Source organism: Rutilus rutilus, assembly GCF_951802725.1.
Source record: "Rutilus rutilus genome assembly, chromosome: 4".
Taxonomy (NCBI): domain Eukaryota; kingdom Metazoa; phylum Chordata; class Actinopteri; order Cypriniformes; family Leuciscidae; genus Rutilus; species Rutilus rutilus.
Window position 1 is genome coordinate 46,571,799 of NC_140212.1, and position 26,091 is coordinate 46,597,889.

At 37.9% G+C, this 26,091-nt stretch overlaps 1 protein-coding gene across 1 annotated transcript in view; it reads right to left on the reverse strand.

Annotated features, from left to right (window-relative positions):
* Positions 1 to 26,091, reverse strand: part of LOC311289539 (protein NLRC3-like) — a 60,356-nt gene that overhangs the window by 17,922 nt on the left and 16,343 nt on the right. The window contains exons 4-7 of the mRNA XM_084407618.1: positions 21,417 to 23,208; positions 20,887 to 21,060; positions 20,613 to 20,786; positions 8,633 to 8,806 (exon numbers count right to left, since the gene is read on the reverse strand). Of these exons, the coding sequence (XP_084263744.1) occupies positions 8,633 to 8,806; positions 20,613 to 20,786; positions 20,887 to 21,060; positions 21,417 to 23,208 (2,314 nt within the window). The remainder of the gene's footprint in view (positions 1 to 8,632; positions 8,807 to 20,612; positions 20,787 to 20,886; positions 21,061 to 21,416; positions 23,209 to 26,091) is intronic.

Sequence of the window (26,091 nt, forward strand, 5' to 3'; positions counted from 1 at the left end):
GTGTTAAAGCCAGCTCCACTTTACCCTATTCCAGCTATAGGGTAACCATTTGAACATTTGTTAATTGATTGTGTGGGACCATTGCCTCCATCTAAGTCAGGGTGTGTTTACATGCTGACGGTGATGTGTCAGTCTACCCGATACCCTGCGACCTATGCTTTGCGTACAATCTCTACTAGATCGATGGTGAAAGCCCTTTCCCAGTTTATTTCCATCTTTGGTATCTCTCACACTATACAGAGTGATAGAAGCCCTAACTTTATGTCACGCATGTTCAGAGAGTTGCTTGAAACATCAGCGTAGAAGCGCTTATCACGCCCAGAGCCAAGGTGCTCTGGAGCGTTTTCATCAGACATTGAAGTCGCTTCTCAGGGGTTATTGTGTTGAGCTTTACCGAGACTGGGAGGAAGGGCTCCCATGGCTAATGTTGGCGGCACGAGAGGTAACTCAGGAGAGCACGGGATTGTCACCTAATTATTTGGTCTTTGGCCATAGAGTTTGTGGGCCTCTAGCAGTTTTGCAGGGGGAGCTGAAATGATTGAGTCTGCTGTTAATTTGTTGGACTATGTTAATGGTCTCGCCGTAGGTTGTTTCTAGCCTGTGAGATGGCGACTGACAACCTGACTAAATCTCAACAGAAAATGAAGAGTTGGTATGACAGTCGGGCTGAGCCAAGGGTGTTCAGTCCTGAGTTAACAACAACAACAAGTTTATTAACAGCTGAAAGGGGAACAAGACTCTGCGTCCCAGCTGACGCTTTGGGAAGCGCCTTCAGCGTGACTGTGTCTGAAGCACATGTGAAACTAGTCCAACACCCTATGACGCGTTCCAGCTTGAGGCAGCAGCTGTAAAGGGAAGCCGGCAATACAACAGCCTCAGCTTTTGATAGACTGAAGCAAGCCGCTGCTCCCAGGCATGCAGGAAGTATGGCAAGGGGACGTAGTCTCGTTCCCCTCTCATTTCATTCACATTACAGAATTTCTGCTACTGATAGCCCTTTGCAATACTGCAAATGCTTTGGCAATACGAATGTAAAAATACTGGTCATGCGAATAAAAAAAAATTAAACTGAAGAAGAGAAGCAAGTCATTCATCCTGTGAAACACTCTGGTTAAATGTGCTGAGTTCTGTCAAGATGAAAGTCTCCTGAGACCAGGAGAAAGTGTTACTGCGCACCTGCATCTAAATAAATATTGTTATTTATTACAGATAGTATTCCTAAATACAGGAAAATAAGATCTGAATTGTGTATTTTGTGTATATAAGGCAATGATCAACATTATAGTTGTTTACAGTTGTTTGCCTTTTTCCTATGTAAATGCATTTGCACTTTTTAATTTGTAACTGATTCTGTGTAGCATTGGTTTGACTCACTGAATGAGTACTGCTCGTCACTAAACTAGTCTTGTTGTAATCAGGCATCTTGTTTGCGAACATGGATCTTCTGGGTGACTGAAAAGGGGCATGTCGATCACTGAACTAAAGTCATTCTTTTCTTTTGATAGAATGGTGTCTGTCGTACAGCCGTGTGAGGAGGGAGACCTGCTGGAAGGCAGAGTCATCCCAAATCCTGCTGTCGAGATGCTTCTTTGCAATGATGATGTGGTTCCTGATGATTTTGTAGAACCTGGGCACAGGTCTGGACAAACTACTTTACCCAGTATGACTCCCACAGACTAGGTACAAGTTACAGAGAGAGGATATAGCCATCAGAAGGGTAATTGACCTTGTGATGTCTTGAGAAACTTTAACTCATGCAGATAGACTCAAAGAATCTAAAGAAGTGAGTCTAATGCTGAGGGAAAGGCCCAGACTAAGCTTAACCCCCTGGGGTCGGCGGTATCGCCGGCGATACCAGCTCACTTTTGTTCTTATTGACTCAAATAACTCCGTAGATTTTTGTCATACAGGCAAGTGTTGTACATAATTTAAAACTGTTACACTGTACACTGTTTGTGTACACTCATAATAAAAACAAAATGTTGTGTTTTTCGTAAAATAAAGAAAATAAACATGATGCGCGTTCTGCCGTCTCTCTCAATGAGAAACTCATTCTGAAACGCGACAGAAAATGACCTGTAACTCAGCGAATGTTTGTCACACAGACTTGAAACACATGTCTATACAACGCTTGGAGTCTCTATTTTTAAAGTATGTATATTATATAAAAAACAAATATTCTATTTTTAAGTAATCCGTATGAAAGCAGCGGCATGTACAGTTTCTCAAACGCGTCCTAATTAACTTTAATGTGACCACGCCCAGGGGCGTCGTAAAGGGGGGGTAAAGGGTACCGAGTACCCAGGGCCCGAGGCAGGGGGGGGCCCTTAGAAGTCAGTTTTCTATACATACATATATATGCACTAACATTTGTATAGCATTTATGTACAAATAAAAAAGTTCCTGTGCAAAACTAAACTTGTAGTTAGGCACTGGTTTGGTATAAAAAAAGTCATTTTCATGCTGTGCAGGGCCCCACCACCCCTCTCGAATCAATGTAAATGGTACGACCCGCAGTTCAAGTGCTTCTGCTGCGGACCTGCGGTCGGTGAATCAGTTGATGAGACGGGAGCTGGAGTGAGCCGTGATAGGAACTAGGAAGACAGGGGAAGAGTCATGTCTTTCCTTAAGAAACGAAAATCAGGGGCTCAAAAACGAAAAGAAAAGAAGATTAAAGAGAGAAAGGCAAATGAGGGCAAGCAGTTGCTCACTCAGTTTTTTGAAAAGAAAGGTGAGCTCCAAGTGCATCATCGAGCATTGACATTGTTTTAACATAAATATCTACTCCAGGTAGAATAGCATACATTTATGTTAGTACTCTATTTGAATTATATATCAATACTTTATAGTATCACAACCTATAGCGAGCAAACAATGTTTCTGGGTAAATAACGGAGTGAGAAGCGCGCAGACGGAGGCGGAGCTGGGAGCTCAACACACTGCCACTCCAGGCAGCTGCCTAAATGCTTGTCTCCTCTTCTGCTGCAGTTCTCCCCAGAGTCAAAAGTTTACATGAAAACACTGTATATTTCCCTCCATTGTCAAAATCTAACACCCGCGAAAACACAGATCGTTAGCGCCTATTTTACCGCAATGTTATGCAAATTGGAAGAGTGGAAGAGTACAGCACGCTAAAAAATTGAAGAACTAAGGAAAAGGGATATGTAGAATTGCACAAGTGCTACTGCTAAAGAGTGCAATGTCAATACAGCCTGTTAGCTTAATTTTAATTTCTCATAAGCTTAATCGAATTGGCCTAGAGAGAATAATTATGACATTTTCTGTCTAAAGACTACATATAAAATAGTTACCAAAATTAAAGTAACTGCAGTTTGACTAAAAGTAATGACTAAAAGTTGACAAAAAATGCAAACACATTTCGTCAACTAAAACTATGAAAGGCAGAATGACTCAAATGTGACTAAGACCAATAAGCATTTTCGTCTGAAGATGAAGAGTAAGACTAAATCAAAAATGGCTGCCAAAATTAACATTGGCCTACACACGTGCACGCTACAACGCTGATGCGTATGTATTAAATATGACTGATCATTTAAATAAAATGTTTTATTTAATTCAAATAGTCTACTTGTACATAATTATTTTTTAGGGTTTAAAATGTATACAGATTTGACATTTTCCCCTCATACTTCTGTCGGAATTGGTACGAAGTTGGCATTGAATTTCATTTGAAATGGTATTAAAAAGGTCTTAAAAAGCCTTGAATTTAAGTTGGAGGATCCTGGGGGTACCCTGTCTCAGTTTAATGCACATCTTAATGATTGAAAATGACTTATTTTAAAAACGTAATTCAAAGACTGAATGTCTAGTTTGGCGGTTAGTGTACCCTGTGATTCTATAGTCTGCATTTATTTTAAACTATGGTATTTGGTACGGGGGCCCAGCAAGATGGTTTGTACCCAGGGCCCAAAATTTGGTGCTACGCCCCTGACCACGCCCACGCGCGCACGAGCGATTGACATGCAAATGATCCATGTGGAGAAACGCAGACCTGTAAACGCCCTCGACATTACCTCAAAACAAAGATTCAGAAACTTCGGGAACTTACTCCTCTCTGCTTTTCATCGAGTTTGGAAGACTGCATGTTTGTGCTGTGCGTGCTGTTTCACTCGGATTTACCTCAGAAGAACGCGATTTGAAGATGAGAAGATTTTTAGGGTAAGACATGTTAAACGACCAGTTTAAAATGTATGTTATTAAATGAGTTTGGAGTAAAAACATGAACTAAGCCTAATATCGTACATGTATGTATCTATAAATAGACAGAAACATGTTGAAATGTGAACTAGACTGGTAGGCATCCTTTCAGTGCTAAATGTAAATACTAAATAATATATTGCACTCAGTTTTGATTAGCTTATGACACTGATTATAATGCTAAAATACTTCCTTATGCGTAATGTAGCTTGTTTGCGAATATCAAGACAAATATAATGTGATTTAGTGCAAATATATTTCAGCCTCCGGTAAAATATGTGATAGGCTACTGTCTACATTATATTTTTATATAAATGTTCGGTTTTGGTTAGCCTATGACTCGCTTCAATACTGCTTTATGCATAGATGTTTGTGAATACAGGTGTAAATGTTTGAAATGTAGTGATGTGTGTTGTTCGCGAACGATCCGTTCATTGCGTGTGATTTAGACCCGTGTTTACTGTTACTGTGTTTGTGGATATCTGCTCAAACGTAGATATGTATAATATGGTAACCAAAATGTTTCATATTTTGGAGCGAGCTCTGGTTTTGAATGTATCGCGATCGCGTTTGAAACGATCGCGTTTGAAAAGCAAAACGCACCAAACAAAGGCTTCATGTTTTTACTATTATCTCATTTCATATCATCATAACGAATGGAAACATTTGAAGTAACATATGATAATCAATATATTTTTCTCTAGCGTAGTTGTTACTGAAATCTTTTGGAAGATTTATACGTTGCTATAGGTTATTGTTATTATTATTTTATGCAGCACTGTGCATAGCCTATGCTTACAAGGCACATCAAACCTGGTGTTCATTATATTATATATTGTTGGAAACGTGTGTGTGTATTCTGTGAATTTTAAAAAGCAATTTTAACCAGAAAAATCTAAATTTTATTCCCAATAAATTTTAGAACTATATTCCCTATAGTTTCTCTTGATATCAGTATGTTCACTTTTTTTTTCTTTCAGGGACCAGATGCCACTGAGTCCTGCTGACTTCAACATTCACATGAGTCTCTGTACATGGACATGGTAAAGTGAAAATCAAACACCTTGGAAATGAAAGGTATGTACAATGTTTTTAGGAATGGCACAAAGGTCTCTGTCTTTGGATCATTGTTTTCTATAAGTGCTTTTTTGTCATTTGTTTTGTATCTTTGGATTATGTTGTGTTAATCCAAATAAATCCAAACAATCAAAAAGCCATTCTTTTTTAAATCTCCTCATTCTTTGTGCAATGTTGCTCAGAATGATAGGGCCTGATAGCTCCTAATAGGGCCGTTAGGGGAGGGTCTTTGTCTTTCTCAGGTGTGAAAAGCTTACATATTAATGATGTGATCCACCCCTTCGCATAAAGCTTTCTCACACAAAACACGTCTTACAATTTTTAAATCGATATATTGTCTTCTCTGAATGAGCAGTCAGGATGATTTTCACATAGTTTTGGAGCAAATATTCTAGGCTACGTGATACAATTTTCAAAAGTATTGTGAAGAAATAATCAGTAGGGGTTTCATGGCCTTATTTCAGTGACAATTTTTTTTTTGTATTTTCACAAACCACGCATAAATGTCATTATCTCAAAACTACAAACTTTTACATACATGCTGCTGACATATTATTGTAGCAGAGTTTGTGCTGAATACAGTGTAATCAGACTTTAGCCATGAAAATGTCACAAGTAACAGAAATAAGCACAAATGTTAGAGCATGTCAGAACACCTCCAGGCCCAGAAAACAGCTCAGACCCCAGAGGGTTAATAGAAGGCGTACTGTGTTGTACGGTATCTGATCAGTATGGGCAAAAATATAGGCAGCTGGTGGTTCCCCTGAGTTTCGGAGACGGAGCTCTTGAAGGAGTTCATGACGAAACGGGGCACATGGGGTATGAAAGGACTCTGGAGCTCGCAAGAGGCAGATTTTATTGGCCTAAAATGGCAGAATATGTGGAGAGAAAGTGCAGGACTTGTGAGAGGTGCATCAAGAGAAAGGCTCATGCACAAAGAGCTGCAGAACTAGTGAACACATGTAGAACCCAAACCTAATTATTTTAGTCAAGTACTTGAAATGATGCAACAACAAATGAGAGTGCAACAAACTCCAAGTGAATTGTTGTTTAGCCTTGTGGGTCATGTACCAAATTAAGTATCTGATGAGGACATCAGACTTTCAGCAGTGGAGGATGTAATCCACCCAATTATTAGAGGCTGTGTTCCTATGTATTTTCATGCATGATTTTTTTTTTTTTGGTTTGTTTTGATTTTATATTTTTCCTTGCCTAATGCATGAAATGTTCAGACATATGTTTTATTATTATTTTATTTTATTTATTATTTTGTTTTCGCTGAGGGACAAAAATAATAAAGAATTGCGTCGATGGGTGCTGACGTCACATGCGTGCCAGCTCATTAAAGAGAGAGGTGTGAGCCACATGTGTGCCTATCATTAATCTAATCTAATCTATCGTCATCAATATTTTTCTAAATGGATGTCTGAACTGTTTTATTGCATTAGGCAAGTCAGATTTTTTCATATTTTCATTAATAATGTTTAAGTTTGTGTTTGTTCATATAAGAAAATGTGGATGGTTAATGCTGTTCGTAATTGAGTATAAAGTGTGCAATAGAACACATGTAAAGCGTTTAAATTGTAGTAGTATACTTGTCAAAACCTGTTTGCACATTTATGTAATGGGAATAATGTTTTAAGTTTAAAAGTTATGAACATTTAATGCATTTCGTGATGGATGCTGACGTCACATGCGCGCCAGCTCATTGAAGAGAGAGGTGTGAGCCACATGTGTGCCTATTGTTAATCTAATCCATCATCGTCAATATTTTTCTAAATGGATGTCTGAACTGTTTTATTGCATTAGTTTGGATTGTTTCAACGCTCCGTGATCGTGTTGGATTCGTGCAGTGAGGGAGAACCACGCTGGATTCCGCTCTGGAGGAATTGCATCATCTGGGGACTCTGCCTTCACGAGGAAAAATATTCGTTATCGCTCATCGTTCATTCGTGTAAAGACTGTAGTAGGCATTCACATTTGAACGAACTGAACTGAGTAAATTACACTTCCACACAAGGTGTAAAATTTACATATATGTGACTTCAACAACCAGATAGTTTCATCTGGAAAATGAAAAAGTGTCCTCTCTGTCGGAGGGCATTTACCTCACGACTGGATAGCTTTCCGATCAGGACACATTAAGTGACCAGATAGCTTACGCATGAATGAAGTTTCCACATGCATCACAGTCATTTTAATATGTGTAGAATGTTTAATAAGGACTCTATATACTTGGTTCAAATTTATAGCATTAACTATTGTGGTGAGCAGGACGTGATTACTGATGAGCCAACACCTGTGCAGCGCACCGGTCTCGCATCTCTCACGGAGGAGCAGAAGCATTAAAGAAAGAGCGACGATTGTGAAGGATGAGAGAGGACCAGGCCTGGACTGTTTTATTTTATGTTTTTTTATTATGTGTGGGGGAAGTCGTCTGTGAGGGGCTGCTGTCTTTTTGTATTTGTTTTATTTTGTTATTAAAGTCTTTAAATGTTTGCCCGTTCCGGCCTCCTTCTTCAAATAACAACAAACTATATTACAAATATTTACAGTGGAACAAGCTTTAAGTTGTAAGTCAGTAACTTGTGTGTGCAGATGCGCAGTGGTCGTGCTAATGGTTTCTTAGAGCTGCACGCTTTCATTGACTTGCGCAGTTTCATTCTCACACGTTAATAGTATTTATTTAATAAAACAACAAGCTGTAACTACAAGGAATTATTAAATCAAAATGTAGATCTGTATGCAGGTGGGAGGTACTTTATCTGAATGAAATACCTAAACTTTTCTTGCATTTGCTTGCTTGCCAGTGATTAACCTTGCCTTAGGTTGCCGACCCCTGACCAAGATGAAAGTTATCATTAGGTTAAGAACAAATAAGCCTCCTTTGTGTGAAGCTGATCAGATCCTTTGTGAAAAGAGCGGACTTACCATAGATAATACAATTTAATTTTGTCTAATAGTTTGTCATTTTTATCTTTTTCTATATTTATTTGGCTGGTCAGTGTCTTTTTTGTTTTTGTTTTGCTGTTGTAAGGTGAAGCCTGAAATAACTGAAATCATTTGACGAAGTGATATGGAACTGTGATGTGATTAAGACATGACTGGAACTACTTTAGCTGTGGGTTTACTTGAAAATAATTACACACCTTAGAAAGTTCATCAACCAATCAAAATGAAGCATTCAATTGTATAACTACAGCTAAACCTCTGTTAATGATCAATTAGAACTTTTGTAAATATATGAAAGAAATGAAATCAAACTAGTTTGTAATAAGTGAAGATGGTAATGCTGTTTTTGGAGTGATTTAATCAAAACTCTTCCTGCTTCACATACTTGAGTTTCTCCAGTGTGCAGTTTGGATCCTCCAGTTTTTCAGAGAGCAACTTGACTCCTGAATCTCCTGGGTGATTGTAGCTCAGGTCCAGCTCTCTCATGTGTGAGGGGTTTGAACTCAGAGCTGAAGACACATAGCCACAGCCTTCCTCTGTCACCATACAGCCAGACAACCTACAGACACACACAACAATAGTCAACATGACTTGAACGCGCCTATTTATACCTTCAGTGAGGAAAATAAGTATTTGAACACTCTGCTATTTTGCAAGTTCTCCCACTTAGAAATCATGAAGGGGTCTGAAATTGTCATCGTAGGTGCATGTCCACTGTGAGAGACATAATCAAAAAAAAAAAATCCAGAAATCACAATGTATGATTTTTTAACTATTTATTTGTATGATACAGCTGCAAATAAGTATTTGAACACCTGAGAAAATCAATGTTAATATTTGGTACAGTAGCCTTTGTTTGCAATTATAGAGGTCAAACGTTTCCTGTAGTTTTTCACCAGGTTTGCACACACTGCAGGAGGGATTTTGGCCCACTCCTCCACACAGATCTTCTCTAGATCAGTCAGGTTTCTGGGCTGTCGCTGAGAAACACGGAGTTTGAGCTCCCTCCAAAGATTCTCTATTGGGTTTAGGTCTGGAGACTGGCTAGGCCACGGCAGAACCTTGATATGCTTCTTACAGAGCCACTCCTTGGTTATCCTGGCTGTGTGCTTCGGGTCATTGTCATGTTGGAAGACCCAGCCTCGACCCATCTTCAATGCTCTAACTGAGGGAAGGAGGTTGTTCCCCAAAATCTCGCAATACATGGCCCCGGTCATCCTCTCCTTAATACAGTGCAGTCGCCCTGTCCCATGTGCAGAAAAACACCCCCAAAGCATGATGCTACCACCCCCATGCTTCACAGTAGGGATGGTGTTCTTGGGATGGTACTCATCATTCTTCTTCCTCCAAACACGTTTCGTGGAATTATGACCAAAAAGTTCTATTTTGGTCTCATCTGACCACATGACTTTCTCCCATGACTCCTCTGGATTATCCAAATGGTCATTGGCAAACTTAAGACGGGCCTTGACATGTGCTGGTTTAAGCAGGGGAACCTTCCGTGCCATGCATGATTTCAAACCATGACGTTTTAGTGTTTTACCAACAGTAACCTTGGAAACGGTGGTCCCAGCTCTTTTCAGGTCATTGACCAGCTCCTCCCGTGTAGTTCTGGGCTGATTTCTCACCTTTCTTAGGATCATTGAGACCCCACGAGGTGAGATCTTGCATGGAGCCCCAGTCCGAGGGAGATTGACAGTCATGTTTAGCTTCTTCCATTTTCTAATGATTGCTCCAACAGTGGACCTTTTTTCACCAAGCTGCTTGGCAATTTCCCCGTAGCCCTTTCCAGCCTTGTTGAGGTGTACAATTTTGTCTCTAGTGTCTTTGGACAGCTCTTTGGTCTTGGCCATGTTAGTAGTTGGATTCTTACTGATTGTATGGGGTGGACAGGTGTCTTTATGCAGCTAACGACCTCAAACAGGTGCATCTAATTTAGGATAATAAATGGAGTGGAGGTGGACATTTTAAAGGCAGACTAACAGGTCTTTGAGGGTCAGAATTCTAGCTGATAGACAGGTGTTCAAATACTTATTTGCAGCTGTATCATACAAATAAATAGTTAAAAAATCATATGTTGTGATTTCTGTATTTTTTTTTTTTTGGATTATGTCTCTCACAGTGGACATGCACCTACAATGACAATTTCAGACCCCTCCATGATTTCCAAGTGGGAGAACTTGCAAAATAGCAGGGTGTTCAAATACTTATTTTCCTCACTGTATTTCAGGCATTCATTAGGTATAATTTATTTGTAAATGTGAAAAATTGTATTTTAGCAGAAAACTGCGGAAATACCTTGAAATACCTATTTCAAGCATTCATTAGGTATAATTTATTTGTAAATGTAAAAATTTTTATTTTAGCAGAAAACTGCGGGGAGGTAATGACAATAAAACACTAGTAGTGAGTAGTGATGTCTGGTTCGTGAACGAATCGTTCTTTTGAAGCTTTTCTTTTTAGGAAACTGGTTGAGCCACTTCACCAAATCGGATTGAATCATTCTAAACAGTTCGCGTCTCGACAATGTACTAAAGTTACTCACTTTCGGATATGGCTAACAGTCACTCTGTTAATGTCATTGACATGTATTGGTCAATGAACCAATATATTATTTTAAAGTTTGGAAACACAATAATTGGTTTGTAAAACCATCAAACTAAACATTTACTTGTTTTATTAACCCCCTGGGGTCGGTGGTCGCGCCGGCGATATCAGCTTGCTTTTTTTCTTATTAGTCCAAAAAAGACTCAAAATACTCTTTGTTTTGATTTTGATCTTACGTATAAGTGTTATACATCATTCGATCCTGTTAAGTGTCTATTTTTTTTGCGTATACTCACAATAAAAACAAAGTGTTGTGCTTTTTGCCAAATAAAGAAAAATAAACATGATGCGAGTTCTGCCTTCTCTCTGTCAGTGAAGTCCATTCTGAAATGCATCTGAAAATGAACTGTAACTCAGCGAATACTCAGTCAAACAGGCATACAGACACAGGCTGGAGCTTGAATTCTCTTCTTTTAAATGAAGTAATTTATATAAAAAAAACAAATATTCTCAGTTTATGTAATCTGTATGAAAAGAGAGAGATGTCAGTCATTCTCATTTCATCTCATTATCCGCTAATGTGAACATGACCTCGGCGAGCGCACGCTATTCAAATACAAATGATCTGAGGCAATCCATGCAAACGTGTCAACGCCCACATCAGCTTGATAAAAGTTTAATCAGACTCATGTACTTTACGTCGTCTTGCGACGCTGTGAGGAATAATATTATTGTAATAATAATTCTGGGAAATTTACCTTAGAAGTGCTGGTTTAGTTTCACTTTGAGGAGCAACGGATCCAGCTGAGGATTGTGAATAGTAAGTTCTTTATTCTTAAGTGCTTTGTTCTCATCGCGATATGCAATAGTGTCTGTAAACCGCAAAAAGACTGTTTAAATATGAATTACGTCATCTTGCAATGGTATGAACGGCATAGATGCGCGCTGTTGTTTCCTCACATTCTTTCTTGTGGTACCCTCTCAGTGACACACCTGAATGAAAGGACCATTTTGCAGATCATTATGCGGGTCATTGTCTTCTCAGGTGTGAACCACAGCATTATTCATGATCATTCACACCCCCACCCCCACTCCCACTCTAGGCGACAACATCCATTAGTCAAAAGTCTTGTGGACACATATTTAGTATGTGTTTTGTGGCCTTATTTCAGTAACTTTCATTTTTAGTTTTTTCAATAACCATGCATAAACATTATTCTTTCAAAAATCCAAACATGTACATACATGTTGCTCACATATTAAGGTAGCCCTGTTTGTGCTAAATGGAGTGTAATGACACCTTTGCCATTAATATGTTTATAAGCAACTGAAAAAAGCACAAATGTCAGGGCATGTCAAAACATCTCAAGGACCCCAAAGACACCTTAGACCCCAGAGGGTTAACCCTCTGGGGTCTGAGAGGTTTTTGGGGTCCTTGAGATGTTCTGACATGCCCTGACATTTGTGCTTTTTTCAGTTGCTTATAAACATATTAATGGCAAAGGTGTAAATTCACTCTATTTAGCACAAACAGGGCTACCATAATATGTGAACAACTTGCATGTACATGTTTGTATTTTTGAGAGAATAATGTTTATGCATGGTTTTTTTAAAAACAAAAAACTAAAGTTTCTGAAATAAGGCCATAAAACACATTCTAAATATATGTAAATAAGACTTTTGACTAATGGATGTCATTGCCTACTGTTTTTTCTTCAGAATTATGTGAAAATCATCCTGCCTAATCATTCACATAACACAATACATTGATTTAAATCTTGTAAAACACTTTTTGTTTGGAAAGGCCATATGCGGGTGGGCGTGATTCACACCTGCAGAGTCAATGGAGCCCGCATAATGAGGCTGCATACGTAATGAGCCTTTCATTCAGGTGTGTGACTGAGCCACAAGAATGCAAGGACAATATATAACTGGTTTGTTGTTTTTTCCACAAATTTTGCTTGCAAATTGTACAATATCCAAGGTAAACATTTCTAGTAATTGTGCAGTTAATTGTTCTCATACTGTCAGATTTGGAATATATTCTCTTCCCAAATGTGTCACTAATAAAGCATAATAAAATTATTTAAAGAGAAGGCTTATAATGACCTTTTAAGATTTTGTTTACATCTATCCTTATATAGGCCTATATATACGTATACGTATACGTATATATATATATATATATATATATATATATATATATATATATATATATATATATATATATATATATATTAAGGTTATACAATTACAACAACATTTAAAATTGTAACAGTATTTCCAGTGTAATCTTTCTTTGTATTCGCGATTCATATTAAAACAGTATTTTTGCCAGCTGTAGTAGCTCCACAACAGCGCGCATCTGTGCGTTCATTCATTCCGATTAGAACAAAGCAAACAGAACTGACCTATTCCTCAGCGGGATCCGTTTGCTCCTCGAAATGATACTTCCAGAACTTCTGAGGTACATTTTTGCAGGATTATTATCAAGATAGTATTATTCCTCACAGCATCGTAAAGTACATACGTCTGAAAGTGAACTCGCGGTGTGTGTTATCCAGCTGATGTGGGCGTTTCACAGGTTTGTTTGGATCGCCTCACATTTGCGTTTGAATAGCGCGCGCTCTCCGTGGGCGGAGCACATTATAACGTAATTAGCTGAGATGAGAACGACTGACATCTCTCTCTTTGCATACATATTACATAAACTGTGAATATTTGTTTTTTATAAAAATTACTTCATTTAAAAGGAGAGAATTCAAGCTTCATGTCTGTATGCCTGTATGCCTGTTTGACTGAGTATTCGCTGAGTTATGGTTAATTTTCGGACGCGTTTCAGAATGGACTACACTGAAAGAGAGGAGGCAGAACTCGCTTCGTTTTTATTTTTCTTTATTTGGCAAAAAGCACAACACTTTGTTTTTATTGTGAGTATACACAAAAATAATACACATTTAACAGAATCTATTGATGTATGAAACTCCAATGAAAAATCTAAGTCAACAGAGTATTCATGAGTTTCTTTTACACTGCTAAAAAAAAAGCGAGCTGGTATCGCCGGCGATACCGCCGACCTCAGGGGGTTAAACATAGTATACACTGGCTTAGCATCGCAGTACTTGAGCGAGCTCTTAATGCATTGTAGTCCTTCACGTCTATTGCGATCCCAAAATTTCGGCCAGTTGATAATACCTAGAATATCAAAATCGACTGCTGGCGGTAGATACTTTTCCTATTTAGCACCAAAACTTTGGAACAGTCTTCCTAACGTTGTCCGGGAAGCAGAAACATTCTGTCTGTTCAAATCTAGACTAAAAACACATCTCTTTGACCTAGCATACACATAACACATTATAGACTTCTGTAATTCTATGTTAGGCTGCATAGATCAGGTCAGCCGGAACCGGGAACACTTCCCATAAATCCTGATGTACTTGTTACATCATAAGAAGAATGGCGTCTACACTAATATTAGTCTCTCTGTTTATCCCGAGGTTTACCACAGTCCGCCGGATCCAGGCCGTATCCAGATCTGATGAAGGACCTGCGCCTGGACGCGATGACAACGCAGTCCTTAAGTGGCAACTATCTCCCCTGTGAAGGCCTCCCTCCCCTCCCTTTACCTCTGTACCTCAGATAAAATGATGTCGGGATGATTCCGGTTCGCGTGGCTATGCGGAAGCAATACAAATTCTGTATTATAAATTTTAAGGCTAGACAAGTAGTTTGTTGGGGATTGGTTTGTAAAGAAGGACTACACGCCTGCGCACATATATATTCAAACATGCATACCTATTGACTAAACTCGTAATACGCATGTGCACGCCATCAGCGTTCTCACAGGTTCGCGTTTTTAACGTTTGCGCAGAGAGAACTTAAGGGTTTTCTGTTGGAACGGTGTCGTGTGAGCTACTCTCGTGTTTCAACGTAATTGCGTATTACGTGACGTCACGAACGCGCATCACAGAACAGAGCAAGGCGAACATTTGTGCTTATAAAACTTAAACTTTTTTATTTATTTTTGAAATGACCGATCGTTTCGCTAGATAAGACCCTTAGTCATCGTCTGGTTTCGTTTAAAGCCCTTTGAAGCTGCACTGAAACTGTCATTTGGACCTTGAACCGTTTGGGGCCCATTGAAGTCCATTATATGGAGAAAAATGGATATGGATTATATTATATTATATGGATCCTGGAATGTTTTCATCAAAAACCTTAATTTCTTTTCGACTGAAGAAAGAAAGACATGGACATCTTGGATGACATGGGGGTGAGTAAATTATCAGCAAAAGTTTTTTTAAAAGTGAACTTCTCCTTTAATGCGTGTCGCATAAAGGCGACTCTCTGCTCCTTGCTAAAAGACTCTTTTGAGGAGACCGTGGATTGAAGGAGTAATCACAAATAGTCAATCTGTAATTATAATTCGAAAAATAAAAATGCTATTAAAATTTTCTACAAATATTGCTTTGCTGTCTGTAAATGCAGTGAAATCCTAAGCATGTAAACTGAAGCTCCCAGTTATTACTAAATGCACTGGGTGGCACTGTGGAGCAAGTTGATCACAGACCATCGTCGTCTGCCTCTAGGCACAGCAAACTTTGATCAGAATGATTTTACTAAATGACCTTACAAAATGAAATTACTTTTGATCAAATTGAATCCACACGTCATGCGGAAACATCGTTGGGTCAATCATAAATCTGATTAACATAAATATCACCACCATGAAATCACATGAAATCCATACACCAGTCGAATGAGGAAAGACAGTTGTGCATCACTATTCATTACTGCAGGTAAGCACTGCTGTACAGAGAAGATAACTTATCTGATAGCAAAATGATCTCGAGACATATCTTGTCAAAGCACATGTTATCTGTGTCATCTGTCAGCGGAGTGCATTTTCTCTGCGCCTGGCCTTATTGTTATCAGACTGAGGAGCCAACTTTCACCTGTGCATGTGGATACTCTTTTTTTTTTTTTTCTCTCAACATGAACATGTGAAAGAATATAAACACGATAATCATATGCTGATTCAAGTGTATATGTACGTTCTCTACGATAACTGCCGCCATCTGCTTTATTAGCGTTTTTTCCCTTTCACCTCGCTTCAGCTTGAATGCTTTTGTATATTTTTTTTATTTACACACATTGTTTAATGTTTTCCACGATAATAAAATTTCAAGATATAATGTAAGCTTGTTATATTTGCCAATCATAAACTTCAGAAATGGTGACAAAAACATAATGATTAAAAGTAACGTTTTCTCGTTATACTTATTTTAATTAAATGTATAATAATTTTGATTAATTTAAATAAATGTAATAAACAAATGTTCAAATTTTTTTTTTTTAGAAAACTGCCCATCCCTAGTGGATTGGGTCTGTGTACCTTCAGATAATTTGTTTTCTATTTTTTGTCTTCTAAACGGAAAAACAAAGAAACATTTATCACATATTCAACCCTTCTCATGAACATCAATTAACAAATCTTGTATCTTGTATTTATCGTATTAAATATTCGCTTATGTGTCATCTGCTCTGTAGGCGCGTTGCGCGTGGTGAGCGCGCTCATAATCCGCCGGCGCGACCACAACATTGTCCAACATCAAATGGCAAACGTAATGCAAGCGGAACGAAACTGCTCGTTATTGTGTGGTTGACGGACCGTTTATCAGTTTGGACCAAAGCAGCGCGAGCCGATCTTGATAAAGCGACACTGTTATTACACAGCGCTAATAAGAGATCCAGTAAAGAAAGCATTTGAATTCGCCACAGAAGTAATAACATCGCTGCGACTCCTGCGAGATCTAGTGAGAAACATTCACATTTCTCCGTTATTAACGGATCAAACAGCGCTGACGTGGAAACCAGGAAGAAACATTGTGGCATGAATGAACTATCCAGTGTCCACAGATCTGCAACATTCACCATGGCTTTACTGTAGTAACACTAACTGCAACCATGGAAGTTTGGCAGGAATAGCAAGCTATAATGCCTACAAGTAACATTATATCGGTTTTATTTTGACATTATGAATACAATTGCTGCCCTCAAATGTTAATCTGAACTAAAATAAACCTTTGTTTATAACTACTACAATATTTTTTCCAAGGAGCTGTTTTGTTTTATATGCTCCTAAAAAGAGTCAATTATTGCTCAAAGTAAAAAAAAAAATCATACTTTATGTTAGTTTTAATAAAAAAAAAATAATAAATAAAGGAAATTTCTCAGGCATTTCTTTCTTTTTGCTGTATCAAAAATTTACCAAACTGAACCGTGACACAAGTGTATTGTATCGAACCGAACCGTGACTTTTGTGAACTGTTACACCCCTACTGTTTACACAACAGCTGATGCGAGAGTAAGTGTAACATAAAGCAATTTGCATCCTTATCTCTGCATCCCCCTCTCCCTCCTCCCTTCATCTTCTCGCGAGTCAAGTCACCAAAAGTAATCAGCTAAAATGCACAGGTATACTTCCTGAACAAGTGCGCACCCAAGTCCGTGTAGCTTTCACATTCACGCGAATTGCGGCACAGTTTGAGTGCAACCGAACTCAGACCACCTCCTCCAGGTAGTCTCAGGTTTGGTACCCAGGGCTTTCACATAACCAATTTATCATGAGAACCATACCGCTCTCCGAACTTAACTGCCAGAGTGAAAACACCATAAATGAATACTGTGCTGCGTTTCACTCTGCAACATGGAGCATGTCAGAATGTATATTCTTATAATTACATAACTGACTTCAAAACTCATACTCAACTCATACTACATTGTCTCATATGTATTGCTAGAATTGATTAAAAAAAATAGCTGGTGAGCCAACTGGTAGCCAACTGGTGAGTGTATTTTTTTCATACAGTCATCAATTGGCATGTGGTGTTAATTTTGAACCCTGCCTGATATGTTAAATTGTTTCCCATACACATCCACTTGATGGTGCTACTAGCCTGTTCAGTGCTATCGGAAGCAAACCAAGCATGAAATAGATGTATTTGAAAAATATACATTTTACAGTCCACTCCTGTCCGTCCACCCCCAACGATATTTTTTTCAGACTTATGCAGTCCACATGAGTCATACTTCTGTATAAATATGGAAAAAAATTAAATAAAATCACATTCTTGCAAATGTTGTTTTGTTGTCAGGAACTGAGTGAAGAGAGGACTCAAAAGCAGAAGGTTAACCCTCTGGGGACCAAGCTGTTTTTGGGGCCCTTGAGATGTTCTGACATGCTCTGACATTTGTGCTTTTTTCAGTTATTTATAAACATGTTAATGGCAAAGGTGTAAATTCACTCTATATAGCACAAACAGGCCTACCATAATATGCGAGCAACATGTATGTAGATGTTTGTATTTTTAAGAGAATAATGTTTATGCGTGGTTATTTAAAAAAATAAAAATGAAAGTTGCTGAAATAAGACCACAAAACTCATACAAAATATGTGCCCACAAGACTTTTGACTAATGGATGTTTTCTCTTCGAGTTCTAGCTTCAAAATTATGTGAAAATAGTCTTGCTTTATCGTTCACAAAAAAAAATACATTGATTTAAATGGTGTAAAACAGGTTTTGCTTGGAAAGCCAATATGCGAGGGGGAGGAGTAGTTTACACCTTAGATTACCCAGTCCCACCCACTCTGCATAATGACTCTGCATAATTAGCCATTCATTCAGGTGTGACACTGACTGAGCCACAATGCAAGGACAAAATAGCCTATATATTTAGAAGAAGACTTATATTGACCATTTAAGATTTTGCTTACATCTATCTTGTAAATATGTTTTGCTATTTTATTAAAAAGGTTACAATTACAACAATAATTACAATTTCAGCAATATTTCTGCAAAAAAAGTACTCTTTCTTTGTAAAAAAAAAAAAAAAAGATTATAGGCCTACATTTTATCATATGTATTCATTAGTTTGAATATAGCCAACATTGGAACATCTTAGTCTATGACTTTATTTTTGACAAAATAGTATTTTATATATATGAGCAGAAAAGCTTATTTGATGTGACAGTATATTCTACAGTAAAAACTGTACCCAAATCTAGTCAACAAAATATTGTCTTTCATACTTCGCCTGACTGTAACGTTGTTTTTATGAAATATTAGGGCATAGCCTATAAATGTTAATTTGCAGTTTAATACGTTGCTTATACAAAAAATTTTTATTTCAACATATTTCAGTCGATTTTTACTCATCTCAGTAGGCTCTAGCAAAGCAGTTTATTCACACACAGACGCGCGATTCATATTTAGGCTAAACAGTCTTTACAAATATGTACCCTTCATTCATCTCACAGAAACGCGATTCATATTTAGGCTAAACAGTCTTTACAAATATGTACCCTTCATTCATCTCACAGAAACGCGATTCATATTTAGGCTAAACAGTCTTTACAAATATGTACCCTTCATTCATCTCACAGAAACGCGATTCATATTTAGGCTAAACAGTCTTTACAAATATGTACCCTTCATTCATCTCACAGAAACGCGATTCATATTTAGGCTAAACAGTCTTTACAAATATGTACCCTTCATTCATCTCACAGAAACGCGATTCATATTTAGGGTAAACAGTCTTTACAAATATGTACCCTTCATTCATCTCACAGAAACGCGATTCATATTTAGGCTAAACAGTCTTTACAAATATGTACCCTTCATTCATCTCACAGAAACGCGATTCATATTATAGAAACGCGATTCATCTTTTTGTTTACATAGGCCTACACTAACGTTATTCCATAACGTTATTCCACATTAACACTTGAGAAAGGATAACTTAGCCTACCTCACTCCTCAGCGGGATCTGCTCCTCATATCAGCACGGAAAATTTTCTCCATAAGGTAGGCTATATTATGCCTCTTTGTTTACAGTTGATGTGGGCGTTTCACAGACTGAAATGGTTCTCAGAATTTGCGTTTGAATAGCACGCGCTCTCCGGGGCGTGGTCAAATTACTGTGAATCATCTCGTAATGAGCTCGACTGGAGTCGCTCTCTTTTTATACAGATTACAGAAGCTGATAATATTTGTTTTTTATATAAATTACTTCATTTAAAAGCTGCGATCTCAAGCTTTATGCCCGTGGGTCTGTTTCCCTGTTTGACTGAATTTTCGCGGAGTTATAGATCATTTTCGAACGCGTTTCAAATGGGAGTTTACTGACAGAGAGAAGGCAGAAATAGCATCATGTTAGTTTTTCTTTATTTGTCAAAAAGCAAAACACTTTATTTTTATTGTGAGTATACAGAAAAAAAATAGAAACTGAACAGGATCGATTGATGTATTACACGAAAATGAAAGATCAAAATTAACAGAGCATTTTGTGTTTATTTTTCATTGCTAAAAAAAAAAACGAGCAAAACGCGCGGGCGCGTTTTTGGTCCCCAGAGGGTTAATGCAATTGTTTATTATATATTCAAGAGAATAGACAAACCAAAGTGCAGTAGCACACACACGGAACACAAAGGATGTGAGAGAGCTTCAGAGCCGTCCGTTCAGACACCTGCGGACACAGGCTGTGGAGACCACCTCAGGTGCACACCCAACGGGACGGCAAGCGAGACGAGACGAGGGTCAGACACAGCAGAAAATATAACGGAAACGGAATAAGCAACAGGTGAGGGAAATCAGCTTGTGATCTGTGCACATCTGCCCTGAATTATCAGTACTATTGCCCAGGTCACGATATGCAGGAAAATGACAGGACGTACACAGACAACAGGTGAAAGGTGAATATAAAATAATTTATTGTGAAAGTATTTAATAAAAAAAACTTTTACAAACATTTACCTCAGTATCTTCAGCTGACAGTCTGGACTCTTCAGTCCAACAGAAAGAAGCTTCACTCCAGAATCCTGCAGGTCATTGTTACTCAGGTCCAGCTCTTTCAGAAAGATGTTTGAGGATTGTAGAGCTGAAGACAAACTCTCACAACACTGAGCAGTGAGATTAGATGTGAGAAATCTGAAGAAAAACACAATGTAATTGCATACAGAATAAATCTTAGCAGTGGGATATTTAATAATTAACTCATTGCTATAAAATAAAGTACTTTAACTCAAACCTCAGTATCTCCAGCTGACAGTCTGAGCTCTTCAGTCCATCAGAAAGAAGCTTCACTCCAGAATCCTGCAGGTCATTGTTACTCAGATCCAGCTCTCTCAGAAAGATGTTTGAGGATTGTAGAGCTGATGATAAACTCTTACAGGACTGAGCAGTGAGATTACAGCAGTGTAGCCTGTGAAGAGAACAAAACAACAGTAATGCCATAGTCATTTTTTTTTAGGTAGGGTTAATCTGGAGCACAGATCATTTGGAAAAACATTTGACTGAAGTAATGTAAGCAAAGCTATAAAAAATTTTTTTTTAGTTTCTTTAATTAATGATACAATTAGGAATATTAAAATGGGTTAAAACTCAGGTTGCTTACTTTTGCCTGATGCCTGACCCAACTTGCCTGATAATGGAGGTACTTTGGTATTTAATATCATCACACTCATTGATACAGACTTGACCAGCAAATTACCTGTGTAAGATTAAGCCCAAATAAAATGACTAACAGTGTATATAAATGATTGTAAAGAAGCCTCTTACAGTGCTCTTCTGGTGTTTTTGATCACTGGCAGCAGTCTCATCACAGCTTCATCAGATCTTCTGTATTTCTGAAGTTCAAACTTCTCTTGAGTCTCTTCTGACATCTGTAGCACAAACACCAGACCAGACCATTGAGCAGAGGACAGATTCTGTGCTGAAAGTTTTCCTGAGCTCAGATTCTTCTGGATTTCCTCCACAAAGTCATCTTTCAGTTCACTCAGACAGTGGAAGAGATTGATGGTCCTCTCTACTGATTTCTCCTTATCTATTTTCTTTTTGATATAGTCAACAGTGTCTTTAACATTCTGTGTTTTCAGTTCCAGTCCTGGCAGTAGTTCCTTCAGGTCACTCTGATTGGACTCCAGTGAGAGACCCAGGAGAAACCGGAGGAAAAGGTCCAGGTGTCCGTTCTTGCTTTCTAAAGCCTTGTTGACTGCAGCCTTATGAAGCTGAAACAGTGGCTTTATGGAGAATTTCTGTGTCATTTCTTTCCACCATTGAACAAATGGGTTTGCTTTCTTTTTTTTGTTAATCAAAAACACATAAAGAGCAGCAAGAAATTCCTGTACGCTGAGGTGTACAAAGCTGTAAACGTGTGTGTCTGTAAAAGCCTTTTCCTCCTGAAACATTCGAGTGCATAACCCAGAGTACACAGACCCTTTATTAACATCTAGTCCACACTTCTCAAGATCTTCTTTGTAGAAAATCAGGTTTCCTTTCTCCAGCTGTTGAAAGGCCAGTTTCCCAAGCTTCAGAATAATCTGATCAAAAGGTTCGGTGTCAGCACAGTATTTTTCTTCCATCTGTTTCTTCTGAGAAATTAAGAAGCTTGTGTACATCCCTGTGAGAGTTGTGGGAGTTTTGTCATTGCTCTTTCGAGCCAGTAGAGGCTGAAGAACAATTATAGAGATCCAGCAGAAGACGGGGATGTGGCACATGATGTACAGACTCCTGGATTTCTTGATGTGACTGATGATGTTTTCAGCAACCTTAGGACTGTTTTTGATGAAGTATTGCTCTTTTTGCTCATTGTTAAATCCTCGCACCTCTGTCACTTGATCAATGTAGTCACGGGGTATCAGACTGGCTGCTGCTGGTCTGGATGTGATCCAGATGAGAGGAAAGGAAACCAGATGTTTCTTGATAAGGTTTATTATTATCTTACTCACTGTTGTTTTTTCATTTACATTTGTTAATGTGTCATCTTCTTTAAAGTTCAAAAGAAAGCGACATTCATCCAGCCCATCAAAGATGAACATAACTTTACCATCACCTTGAGGAAGAGAGGGCAATTCTTCAGGACTAAAGAAGTATTTGTTGAGCAGTCCCATGAGACTGTACTCTTCTTTAATCAAATTCAGTCTACGGAATGGAAGTGGAAATATGAAGACTATATCCTGATTTTCTGTTCCTTCAGCCCAGTCAAAGATGAATTTATTGACAGAGACAGTTTTTCCCACTCCTGCAATGCCCGTTGTCAGCACTTTTCTGTTTCGTCGACCCGTGTCACACTGGACTTTAAACATGACATTACACATGATTGGCTTCTCCTTGGCAGTCGGTCGGTTGTCATTTGATTCAATCTGTCTCACCTCATGGTCGTTCACTCTTCCTCCAGTCTCATTCTCCACCACATATAAATCAGTGTAGACATCATTCAGGTATTTATTATGACCTGTCTGTGGATTACCAACCAATATCCGCTCACACTCCTGTTTTAATTTGTTCTTCAGTCTGAGGCTGGCCTGTTTGTAATCGGGAAGAGTGGCTGGACTGTCGTTTGCAGGGGAGACTTTAAAAAAAGAGGGGAAAAGACAGCAGAGACTAAGTGATCATGTTTTTCATTCTTTCCTAATAAAACCAATATGTAATTTGTAAACTGGTCAGCAGTTCCCATTACAAAAATAACAACACATGTGTGATAAAACTGCACTTCTGCTGTATTCAAATTAATCACACTTGCACTGCAATAGTGTTTACATCAACATCTTACACTGATCATGCTGAATTTGACAACATGTATGGTGATGAAAACACCTTTACAAATGCTGACTTGAATGCAGTTGGTTTCAGTTTTAAAATGTCTAAATAACTTTATTTTTTCTAGTTCCTACCTGAGCATTTATTGGATTGGTACCATTGGACCCAGATCAACTTCAGGCCATGCTGACCAATATTATTAAAAGCTTTTTGATTAAACATTGACATCTAAAGGACACTGTATTAGGGTTAGTTTAGGGTTATTGAAAAGAAAGAGAAGTTTAAATTAATGGTTTTAATTAAGACCATTTTAAATAACTATTTGAAAAAATCAGACACTGTTCTATTAAATGTACTTGTATAAGATCTGCTGCTGTTCTTCTTGGCCCTGTAATTGTTGCTTGCTGTTATATTTTTTTGTTTCCAGGTACAGGCAGTGATAACCCTAATGAAAAATAAATATACTTAAATGTATTTGAAATACATTACATTATCATTATGCTAAGTATATTACAAATACATTACATATTTATGTACTTATGTACATATTTATACCCTGCAATTGTACTGTTAGTATACTAAATTTGTATACTAAAGGGGTCATATAATGGTACATGCACTTTTGATTGTACTGAAATGTGTGTTGGCAGTGCCTGTACACAACCATCACAAAATGATAAAAATCCATCCAGTGTTTTTTTTTAAATCTCCATATGTTTTCCCGTCTCAAATCAAGCCGTTCGACTTTGTGACGTCACACGGTCGGACGCCCCTCCCACGATTGTTGATTGACAGCAGCGTTTCAACTCAGACCCGCCCTGAGCGAGCTGTCATCATACTCCGCATTGTTGATACGCTGGAGCAGAATGGCGTCTAAGCGATTGTGGTGTTCTGTTCTTGGGTGTAATAAACACAGCAGTCATTTTGATGTTCCTAAATCCGAACCACTGAAGACGCAGTGGCTGAGTTTTGTTTTCGAAGGGAATATTCCCCATGATCAACGTCAATGCTTTCATGTTTGCGCGAATCATTTCACACACCATACTGCTTTACAAAGGAGGGTCAGTATAAAGCTGCTTTTGCTAAGAAGCTGCTCCTGAAAAAAAGATCGGTACCAACTATTCGTGTTCCTGCTGCACCTCCAGAAGAAGAAGTGAGTGTAACGTTTTATTAACCTTTATATTAATCTTTATATTAAACTTTGCAAATCGCTTGCTGCACGCTTCACGATGAATGCGGCTAAGGTTTACACTCAGGGTACATTTACGGCATGTTTTCTATGTACGACGTTCTCAATATAATTCATAGTCCCACGTTTATAATGAACAACGCGTTATGGTTATTGTGTTATATAAAGCTCATTATCATTTAAAGACACATGCACTTAAACAGCGTGCTGAAAACAGAGCGGTTTTTGACCAGTCAAAATGAGTGTTTTCTTACAATACTAATGAGAATTTTTAATTAAAGTGTATTACAAACTTTTAATTTAGACCCTAAAGAATCATAATAACTAGTACAAAAATGGCATTATATGACCCCTTTAAGTCTGCTAAATCTGTTAAAGTAATTTTGTGGGGTACAAAGTAAATTTGTAAAGATTTTCTGAGGTCCAACTAAAGTTATACTTAAGTATATTTGTGCTAAATGGAACTATTGCTAATATTTTTTTTTAGGTACACTTTAAATAGCTTGCATTTAAATGATACAGTGATCGTACTCTCTTTGCTAATCCTGATATAAAACAAATAGGCTTAATATTTTCTTTTTTTTTTTCAAATTGTTTACACACAATTTCTGAAGGATAAATCTCCAAATCTCCAAAAGTCCATATGTAGGCCCTATCTTATTAAATTATAAATATTGTAGTTTTATTGATTGTATTTAAAGGTTTTCCACACACAATTTCAGTTTAGCAGATACAGAGACCAACCTCATTTTATTGTAAGGTGAATTCAGCAAGGCATGCTGTGTCTTTGAAGCAACAAAGGCTATTTGTTACAGTTTTTTCTTTCGTGATTTGTGTGGATGACACGCAGCGACATATACAGTATTATCAGCTGTATGGTGTGTTTTTACCCTGAAATGTTTCATTTTGAGAGAGACCCGGCACGCGCAGTGAGGGAGACAAAATAAACTTTTACTAATTTATGTTGCTTTGAACTATTTTCGTTTTGTACCGTTTAAATTTTTTAACTTGGCTGCAATTTCTTTGACAATAGAAATTTAAAATGTTGCAAGAATAAGATTCTGTGTTTCTTATTTTGCGTCGCAAAGGGAATATGGTCTTTTGGAGATTTTGAGATGTATCCTTAAAAGAATTTTGCCTTTTCCTGCTCATCAGGCTGGCTATCCGACACTCTCCATATGAAAGACGGAACATTAACACCTCTTGTCCTGCACCCCCATGATAAAGCAACTATACTGCCTTCTCCAAACCCCCCACAGGCTATCTGAGTTTGACTTAAAACAAAGAGTTTGCAATTCACACTTAAATCGCTATTCTAGACATTAGCAATAGACTATTAAAGTGTTGATAATGAAGGAATTAAATAATTTAGGCTATGTAGTAATATATCTGTCATAAATGTTTATTACTAAATATTTAATTATTTCAATAATTGAAGAAATAAAACGCTACTTCAGTTTGGGCCAGCTTTTTCCAAGCAAAACTAAATACAATCTTCAAAGCTGT